Source organism: Anopheles merus, chromosome 2L, assembly GCF_017562075.2.
Source record: "Anopheles merus strain MAF chromosome 2L, AmerM5.1, whole genome shotgun sequence".
Classification (NCBI taxonomy): Eukaryota; Metazoa; Arthropoda; class Insecta; order Diptera; family Culicidae; genus Anopheles; species Anopheles merus.
Window position 1 is genome coordinate 21,400,162 of NC_054083.1, and position 9,689 is coordinate 21,409,850.

The following is a 9,689-nucleotide window of genomic DNA, read 5'->3' on the forward strand; positions in this document are numbered from 1 at the left end:
CGTGCAAACACATGTTGGTAGGGCTATTATTATTTTACTCTGCGTAATTCAGACCACAAAAAAATTATGTACTGTATGTATTAATCGATTCCAAAAACTAACGATTTTGTGTAAAGTGGCGGCATCCTAAAGTCGGACACCTTGGACCACACATTGGACAACCTTCTTCACACATCGTTCAAGGCACTCTTTTGATATGATTCTGCAAAAAACATTGGCCTTGATACTCTAATAATCTCGGAAAATCATGCATACATTTAAAAAAAGGTTTGAAGCTTTTGAGATCCACTAAAAGTCCGACTGTCTTCGTTCCAAAATTAAATCAAAGCTTCTCAATATTCGCCGAAGTGGTGCTGAAATTGTGTAGTTATAGTTATTAATCATTATTATCAGTCAACGGTGCCTTAGTAAATCATGTACGCTTTCTGGACTATTTTTTTACAACAATAGAATCGAAGCGTTCATTACTGTCTAACAGGAATTGAAAGCCGCTTTAGACGAGTCTCTACTACCAGAAAACAGATATGAAATTACGAGCGAGAGGCGGAGCGCTCTAAAAACAAAAATAATAAACTGTGCAAGAAATATACTCCCAACACGTCGTGGCAACACCAAATCTGACTGGTTCGACGATGAATGCAGACAAGTGACCGAACGTAAGAATACTGCATACCGAGCAATGCGGTAACGGCATAGAACGCGGGCATGTGCAGAGGAATACTCACGGCTCAGACGCGAAGAGAAACGAGTTCACCGCTCCAAGAAGCATGCTTTGGAAGAGGACATACGGGAACTCGAGCAAACCAGAGAGGCGTACGGACACGAAAGTTTTACCAAGCGATAGCAGGTCACCGAAACAACGTTGTACCTAAGGTAACCTGCTGTCGCAACAAGGATGGAGATCTGGTCAGTAACCAGCCAGAGGTCCTCTCGCGGTGGGCTCAGTACTTTGATGAATTACTCAACGACCAGGTTAATGAACAGCTAGAAGCGCCACTAGCAGATGGTGACATGCTACTGCCACCTAGCATAGAAGAAACACGAAAGGCTATCCGTCGGCTGAAAAATAACAAGGCACCCGGAACCGACGGAATTGCAGCCGAACTGGTCAAGAATGGAGGTGCACGACTAGAAAACGAGATTCATCAAATTGTTATTGAGGTGTGGGATAGCGAATCGATGCCTTGTGATTGGAATCTCGGCATCATCTACCCCATATACAAGAAAGGAGACAGGTTGGATTAAAACAACTACAGGGGTATTACGGTGTTGAATACCTCCTATAAAATATTCTCCCTGATCCTTCAGGATCGTCGTGTCCCGCACGTCGAAGAGATAGTCGGAAATTATCAAAGAAGATTCCGAAACGGAAAATCAACCACTGATCAGATCTTCACCATGCGGCAGATCTTGCGGAAGATGGCCATGCGGAAGATGGCTGAATACAGACACGACACATACCATCTCTTCATAGACTTCAAAGCCGCATACGATAGCATAGCCAGGGTAAAACTGTACGACGCTATGAGCTCATTTGGAATCCCGGCCAAACTGATAAGGCTAGTTAGAATGACTATGACCAACGTCACATGCCAGGTGAGGGTGGATGGAAAACTCTCCTATGTAGCAGAAGCCTACCAAGGGATCGAGCAGGCGGCAGAGAACCTCGGATTGCAGATAAACGAGGAAAAGACCAAACTGATGGTGGCAACATCAGCGGGCCTACCAATAAATAATCAGAATCTTCGTAGGCGTGACGTACAGATAGGGGAATGCACTTTTGAAGTCGTCTCACAATTCACCTATTTTGTGTCAAAGGTCAGCAACGACAATAGCATACAAGCTGAATTGCGCGCAAGGATGCTGGCTGCCAACCGGTCATTCTACAGTGTGAAAAATCAGTTCACCTCAAAGAATCTGTTGCAACGGACGAAGCTAAGACTATATTGTTCCTATATAGTACCGGTACTCACATACACCTCTAAGATATGGACACTGTTCAAATCTGCTTAAAATTTTTAGATAATTATTTCTGAATTTTTTATGCTTCATGTTGAGTGGAATCTCAATAGTCACTTGAACGAATCAACTCCCTCATGCTTACTCCGGGAGCACATCTCTAAGTAGTAGCGCACTTATAGGGTTATCGCGGCAAATTTTACATGCTGATTTCATACTTTGAGGCGTGATGCTATAAAATCCGCTTTTCCAATAATTTAAAACTTTATTTCCATGTTTTGTTTTTTCAATACATTTCAGATTCAACAATGCCATTCCCGTACTGTGATAATTAGTTACGATTGCTGGAAGACTTCTTCGGCCGCACATTCAGTTGCATCACCACGCAGTACATCAAACGCTCCCGTATGCGACCCGTCATGCGTACCTCCCAATAGGTGCTGCCCGAACCGGGCAAATATCTGCAAAAGGTAAAATTACATTCCTTTGGTAAAACCCAAAATCCCTCATTTGCAGCCTTCAGGCTTCACTCACTTCACCAAACCATCGTCCACCAGCGTTGGCCCCATCACGTACGTCCCGTTCCAGAACGGGCATTTCAACGGGGGCCGAAAGTTTTGCAAATACTCGCCGTACATCGTGCCCGATGCTTGCAGCAGTGCGCACCCGTCCGTATTGACGATGTTGCTCAGAAACGGGCGACAGTTGACCGTTGCCCGCATGTCGTCACACTGCTTGATCGCCACCGAGAGCCGATAGCTGGGTATGTTCTCGCGAAAGTATACCTCTCCGCTGACCACGTAGCTGGTGCGATTGTGCGCCGCAATACGCATATCCGGCACGTACACGGGCAGGTTTTTCTTGCCCGCGCACTGGCCGACGCGCGTCACGAAAAGCTTCTTGCGCCCGACCGAGCCAACCGGACTGCCCACCGGTTTCAATATGGAGAAAATGTCCTGCGCTCCATCGAGGGGGGTAAGGATGGTGGTAACAAACAGCAGGACCACTAAACAGGTGCGTCTAACCATGACGCTAACGGTGACACGAATGGAGCCAACAGATCGGTGATCGGTGGCCTTGTTCTGTAAAGTACTCTATTACCCTGCCCTGCTTAATTAACCAGAGTAGCTTGATTTTGATCACACTAACGAGCGCCGAAATTGAGCTATACAAAAAGCAACATATCGCTTTTATGTGCGGCTCATTACCGTGATTATGTTGCGCCTGCGCACTTCGCTACTGTGCGCGCTGGTGGTGGCACTGAACGGCATACGACCGGGTGAGCCATACTTCTACAACGGCATCAAGTCCGGTCTCGAGCCGGACCTAAAGCACTCGCTGTTTCTCGACCGTGTCGGCCAGTGTCGTTGGCAGCATGATCTACCCATTTTCCTGTCCGACATGCGAATCGCGCAACAGAACAACACGCACTACGTGATCAGTGGTGTGCTGCGAGTGCGGCGCAATATTACGGACGCTACGACGGGGACCGTTTCGATCGAGATCTGCCAAAATGCGACCCAGTGCCGTCCGTTTATCGACCGACCGGTGGCCATTGGGGATGTTTGTCAGTTTTTAGCCGAAAAGCGCCCCAGTTCGCTGGGGGAAGTGCTGGGACACAGTGTACCACCGCTACGTTGTCCCCTTACCAAGGGTGTGTACAGGATCAATGACGCACTGGTGGATTACAAACCGTTCCGGTAAGGATAGGTAGCAAAGTTATTGCATGTACTTAATTTCTAAAGGAATATCTACATTTTCAGGTACTTTTCACCGAATGTTAGTAAACTTTGGCGCATCGATTTGGTTGCTGAGAGTGGCCAGAAGCGGGTGTTCTGTGTGAGAATCGAACTGTACGTCTACAGCTGGGAGGATATGCTGCCAAGGTACTGAAGTGTGGCACTTTACTGCAAATTTCGAGTGAAATTGTGCAACCCTTTTCTAAATGATATAATAGTAATGTAAAATATAATAATGAATAAATTTCTTTCTCTAACTGAACATGTTTTCAACCCGTTTTCGTCAGCTTCGTGTCAGCTTCATCAGAAGTATATTAAAATTACCATTACACTAGAAAGTTTATCAGCTACTTATACACTTCCCCAGCGTTAATATTCAAAAGCTTTGCACACATTGAAGCAGCAGATCGCGCAACTTTAACCGGAGCGACTGCTTGCCCCCGCAGACAATGTCTGTGCTCTTTTCGCTCACCTTTATCACCGTATCCTCGGACGGAAGCAGCAGCGTCACCTCGTCCGCACTGCCCTGCTCCACCTTCAGATCCGTAAACCCATCCTGGGCCAGCTTTTTCAGCAGTAGATTAATGTCCAGCGTGCCCCATTCGTACCGGACGGTGCGCAGCTGGCTGTACGGTTGCGGTGGACCGGCCGGTTTCGATTTTTGCTCGTCCGCCAGCTCCTCCTTGGTCGGCTCGAGCGGCAGCAGGTCGTGAATGTTGTCCTTCACCTGCAACACCCCGGTCACGGTCGACACGGTAACGCCCGGCTGCACCTCCTGCGGGCAGATCGTTTTCGCCATCTTCGGGTTTAGGTAGACGCGGCCGCGCTTTCTCTTCAGCGGCAGCTTGATCACCTCACCGCGCTTAAACTTTATAATCATTTTGTCCGGTATCGGATCGATGACGAGGTCCAGCTTTTGGGGCGCAATGGCCGGCGGCTGGGTGTAGTTCTCCGGTATTACCAGCACGCCCGGTTTCAGCTCCTTGATCAGCTTGTTGGCCTGCTGGAAGTTGAGCGACGTTTCGATCGGACAGTACACCGTCTTGATGGCGAGCGGCTGGTACGGGGCCAGCGCCTGCATGTGCGGAAAGTCCGGCTCGGTAAAGATGATGGTGTGCAGCGGATTGCTGCCCCACAGCTCGACAAAGTGTACGGCGTCGCCGAACCGCAGGCTCGGATGGCCACAGAACACCACGCACGGCTGCCGGAACTCGGTGCTGAAGCCCTCCGAATCGATGTGCTTGAAGTGCTTCAGCTTGGCGTTCTTTACCAGGCTCGCGTGCGGAAACGGTTCGTCCGGTATGTACACCTTGTTCTGCTTGGAGGTGGACAGCCACTCGGCCAGGATGTTGGAGTACGCGAGCGAGCTGTCCGCCACCGGTGAGATGAAAAACATCGGTATCTGGGTAAAGCCCTGATTGTCCAGGCTGACCGAGAGGCATTCGAACAGATCGTACACGACGCCGGACGGGTAGCAGGGTATCAGCACCGAGCCGCCGTTCCGCAGCGTCATCATCACGTTCATGCACAGCTCGCCCAGCATTGCGTCGGGGTTAACGTGCGGTGCCTGTGTCAATCCCGTCATAATCACCACATCCGAATACTTCAACGCCGTCTGATTGATCGGTCGCGGATGGGTGGTCAGTGTGGAGGAGCCGCTGATGTAGGAAATCTTCTCCTGTCCCGAAACTATCGTCCAATTGCTCGAACCGAGACAGAAGCCCGAACTGATCGGTGTTACTTGCAGTGCGCCGAATATGTCCAGCTTCTGGTCGTACCCGGTCATCCGGACGCGTGCCAAACTCTTGTTGACCGCGTCCATGCTGAACAGGTGGCGCCAATTTTTCGGCTTAAACACATCGTTCAGCGGCATCGGTAGCTGGTGCTGGATCTCCTTCCACATCCGGGCGGTGTTTTCCTTCGGCGAGGCTTCGATGTACTCCACCAGCTCCTCGAGGAAAAAGCGACCGATCTGTAGCGTCGGTTCCGTGGCGTACACCTCGCCGCAGAACCCCGTCCCCTCGGTGATGTACGGCAGGGCGAGCATGTTCGTGTAGTTCGAGATCAGTATCACATCGATCTCGGAGAAATCAATCAGCTTCTCGAGCGGTGGCACAAACTCCGGCGCCGAATTGACGAACGCACAGCCGCAGCATTCTTTTATCTCCTACGAGGGGATTGAAGAGCAACAAAACTTAAACAAATCGGATCGAAGAGGGTTTCTCCTTCTAGCTTACCCCATCTTCCAGCTGTATGTCGGAATCGCGACAGTTCCAGTTTGGCAAACACTGAAACTTTGGGCTTTGCACCAACGGCAGGGGTAGAAAATTCAGCACCGAGCTGATCGACAAACCGCAGTCCAGCATTATCATCAAGCCTTTGTAGCTGAGCACGTAGCATGGTTTGGCCGGATCACCGCTCAACGCGTACTGCAAGGTAAACATGTAAACATCACTCGCCACCATCACAATTGCTTAAAATCTGCTTTAAAGCAATGATACTTACTAATTTCATCTTAAAATAATCAAATTTTAATACAGTAACGGAGCGAAACTCGTATTGTTTACGCCGGTTCGGCGCGATGTAAACAAATCGAGCTGTCAAAATCGAAATCGACGGTCCTTATAGGCAGAGTGACCAGAAATACCGATTTATCTGTATTCCTACCGATTTTTTATATGCCTACCGATTCACAGATGACCGCCCTAAAACTACCGAATTTCCATTTATCCTACCAAAAATTACAGATATTTGATTTTTCAGTCGTTTAAGCTTAATATGTGGCACTTGGGATGCTGTTTCAAGGATTGCTATCCTCAATTGTTACTTAGGGCGCTGGCAACGTTTGTTCGCATGACCCAAATAGCCTGCTCGTACTCCATAGCTGATTTGGGGCTGCTTAACGAAAAATCGTTCCGATGTTGTACTTTGTGGCTGATTAAAAGATAGACGGTACTTTGCGGAACTATGGAGCTTTTTAACAGGCACATGGTACTCTTTGGAACTTTGCAGCTGATTAGCACTATGTGTAGGCTTCATGGTGGAACTTGAAGGCTTGTTAAGAAAGCGTACCGAACTTGGTGGAACTTTATAGCCTTTTGATGCATGACATCGGTACAAAGTGGCTCTTGTCAAATTTTCAAAGTCTGACGCCGTCAATCATCTCATTGCTGCTGCACAAGTTAGATTAGTTAATTGAAGGACGAATATTGAGTGAAGTGATTGTGATTGTACAGTAAATTGTGTGACATTTTGTATAATTCATGAATATTAAGGATTTAAAAATATACACATGAACACAAACAAAACAAATCCTGTTATTTCCCAAGTGCCACAAATCCACTAAACGACCACTAAACGGCTTCTAAACGACTCAAGTTCTCTACCTAAACGGAATATAGAAAGACTTCGTTTAGCAGACGCCAAACGACTCATGCATTCTAAAAATAGCAAAAAAGCTGGTGGCGCTATCTGTTGGTGGGATACCCCAACCAGTTGAGCTTCATCGCTTGGAGGAGAGCTTTCTCATTTCCTCTGTACTGTTGTATGGTTTCGCATTGAAGTTATGCATCGCTAGAACTAGAACGGCGATACGATTGTTTAAATACTAAACTCCAACGGAAACCACCAGCACTGAAGCAAGTGAGATTTGAGCAATGGTCATTGGTGTTGATACCCACGTATCTAACCACACGACCATTTATATAGATTTTTGCTCAGAAAGTTAGAAGGCTATATAGGTCATAATAAAATGCAACTTGTCGAAACACATTGCAAGAAAAGGATAGCAATATAATGATGAGTTGTAATACGCCATCTATTGATCAAACCAATGAAGCTGTGGAGCTTTCATTTTTTTTCTATGGATATTCAATTTTCCAGTCGTTTAAGCTTAATCTGTGGCGCTTGGGTTATTTCATCGATGACGCTTGCTTGAAAATAAAACACAAAGAAAAATAATCCGCGGCACCGTAGCATAAGGAAGCTGCTTAAGCGCTGTTTGAAAGACCCACCTAGAACTTTGGTGCTGTTTAACTACTGCAAAAGGCGAATTCGAGTAGCGATCTATAGCGTGCCAAAATGAGCTGCTTAAGCAATTCTGGCTATTTGGGGAGATTTTATAGGACGGCCTATCAAATCTTTATATGGGATTTGACAGATAATTTCGGACGCCGAAATCGCAGGTCCGACGTTATCTGTCAAATCCCATATAAATCTGGTCCGATAAAATCGCATCCGATCAGCGTTGCCACCGCCCTTATTGCACTGATGCGCATTTTGAATTCAAAATTTTATCCGTTAAAATTTAATGTTCATGATAATTAGAAAATGTCAGTTGAGGGGATTCCGAGAATTGCTCGTCAAAGAAAATCATTCAAATTTGAATTTGAATCTCGCTGTCGGCGGTTAAAACCCAAATAGCCAGAATTGCTTAAGCAGCTCATTTTAGCACGCTAAAGATCGCTCCTCTAATTCGCCTTTTGCCGTAGATAATCAGCATCAAAGTTCTATGTGGGTCTTTCAAACAGCGCCTAAGCAGCTTCCTTATGCCACGATGCCAGGGATTATTTTTCTTTGTGTTTTATTTTCAAGCAAGCGTCATCGATGAAATAAACAACAAGATTTTTTTCGTTTAAACACTTGTGTATATTTTTAAATCCTTTGTATTGATGAATTACACAAAATTTTACACAATTTACTGATAATTCACAATCACTTCACTCAATACTCATTCTTCAATTAACGAATCTAACTTGTGCAGCAGCAATGAGATTATTGCCGGCGTCCGTCTTTGACTGTTTGAAAAGAGCCACCTTGAACCGATGTCATGCATTAAAAAGCTATAAAGTTCCACCAAGTTCAGTACCCTTTCTTAACAAGCCTTCAAGTTCCACCATGAACCATACACATAGTGCTAATCAGCCGCAAAGTTCCAAAAAGTACCATGTGCCTGTTAAAAAGCTCCATAGTTCCGCAAAGTACCGTCTATCTCTTAATCAGCCACAAAGTACGACATCGGAACGATTTTTCGTTAAACAGCCCTAAATCAGCTATAAAGTACGAGCTGGCTATTTGGGCTGTTGAGAACGCAACCATTTGGGCAGCGGTAATCACTGATGCGGGCGTGCGTGCGTTTTCTGAAAATGTATGGAATTTGACACCCGCAGCGGGTGACAGTTTGCTACCGCATGCGTCAGAATCAAACAATTTTGATTTTTCCGCACGCACGCCCTCACGCTCGCACCCAAATAGCCAGAATTGCTTAAGCAGCTCATTTTGGCACGCTAAAGATCGCTGCTCTAATTCGCCTTTTGCAGTAGATAAACAGCATCAAAGTTCTATGTGGGTCTTTCAAACAGCGCCTAAGCAGCTTCCTTATGCCACGATGCCAGGGATTATTTTTCTTTGTGTTTTACTTTCAAGCAAGCGTCATCGATGAAATAAACAACAAGATTTGTTTCGTTTAAACACATATGTATATTTTTTAATCTTTTGTATTGATGAATTACACAAAATTTTACACAATTTACTGATAATTCACAATCACTTCACTCAATATTCATTCTTCATTTAACGAATCTAACTTGTGCAGCAGCAATGAGATTATTGCCGGCGTTTGTCTTTGACACTTTGACAAGAGCCACCTTGAACCGATGTCATGCATTAAAAAGCTATAAAGTTCCACCAAGTTCAGCACCCTTTCTTAACAAGCCTTCAAGTTCCATCATGAACCCTACATATAGTGCTAATCAGCCGCAAAGTTCCAAAGAGTACCATGTGCCTGTTAAAAAGCTCCATAGTTCCGCAAAGTACCGTCTATCTCTTAATCAGCCACAAAGTACGACATCGGACCGATTTTTCGTTAAACAGCTTTAAATCAGCTATAAAGTACGAGCTGGCTATTTGGGCAGTAGCGATTACCGCTGCCTTAACCTTCGTTTCTATGACCAAAAATACACCCTCACCTTTATGACCACCTACACGGGTAAG

General features: G+C 46.0%; 3 protein-coding genes across 3 annotated transcripts; 1 reads left to right on the forward strand and 2 right to left on the reverse strand.

The window, feature by feature from the left end:
* Positions 1–2,209: 2,209 nt before the first annotated feature.
* Positions 2,210–2,987, reverse strand: LOC121592282. Its single transcript, XM_041913681.1, has 2 exons — positions 2,494–2,987; positions 2,210–2,420 (listed from the first exon to the last, which is right to left on the reverse strand). The coding sequence occupies exons 1-2, from the start codon at positions 2,985–2,987 to the stop codon at positions 2,291–2,293; spliced, it is 624 nt and encodes a 207-aa protein (XP_041769615.1). The 3' UTR covers positions 2,210–2,290.
* On the forward strand, positions 2,793–3,945 carry LOC121594007. The gene is made up of 2 exons (XM_041916840.1): positions 2,793–3,659; positions 3,723–3,945. Exons 1-2 carry the CDS (start codon positions 3,175–3,177, stop codon positions 3,850–3,852), a joined length of 615 nt encoding a protein of 204 aa, XP_041772774.1. The 5' UTR covers positions 2,793–3,174; the 3' UTR covers positions 3,853–3,945.
* Positions 3,946–3,969: 24 nt separating this feature from the next.
* On the reverse strand, positions 3,970–6,306 carry LOC121594006 (integrator complex subunit 9). Its single transcript, XM_041916839.1, has 3 exons — positions 6,204–6,306; positions 5,936–6,127; positions 3,970–5,865 (listed from the first exon to the last, which is right to left on the reverse strand). Exons 1-3 carry the CDS (start codon positions 6,210–6,212, stop codon positions 4,075–4,077), a joined length of 1,992 nt encoding a protein of 663 aa, XP_041772773.1. The 5' UTR covers positions 6,213–6,306; the 3' UTR covers positions 3,970–4,074.
* Between the last annotated feature and the right edge of the window lie 3,383 nt (positions 6,307–9,689).

What these genes read in the sequence shown, in the direction of transcription:
- LOC121592282 (XM_041913681.1), bottom strand. Translation starts at nt 2,987, where the DNA reads ATGGTTAGACGCACCTGTTTAGTGGTCCTGCTGTTTGTTACCACCATC. An exon ending in GTGGACGATGGTTTGGTGAA is followed by an intron (nt 2,421 to 2,493) that starts GTGAGTGAAGCC and finishes TACCTTTTGCAG; the next exon opens with ATATTTGCCCGGTTCGGGCA.
- LOC121594007 (XM_041916840.1), top strand. Translation starts at nt 3,175, where the DNA reads ATGTTGCGCCTGCGCACTTCGCTACTGTGCGCGCTGGTGGTGGCACTG. An exon ending in GTGGATTACAAACCGTTCCG is followed by an intron (nt 3,660 to 3,722) that starts GTAAGGATAGGT and finishes CTACATTTTCAG; the next exon opens with GTACTTTTCACCGAATGTTA.
- LOC121594006 (XM_041916839.1), bottom strand. An exon ending in ACATACAGCTGGAAGATGGG is followed by an intron (nt 5,866 to 5,935) that starts GTAAGCTAGAAG and finishes ATCCCCTCGTAG; the next exon opens with GAGATAAAAGAATGCTGCGG.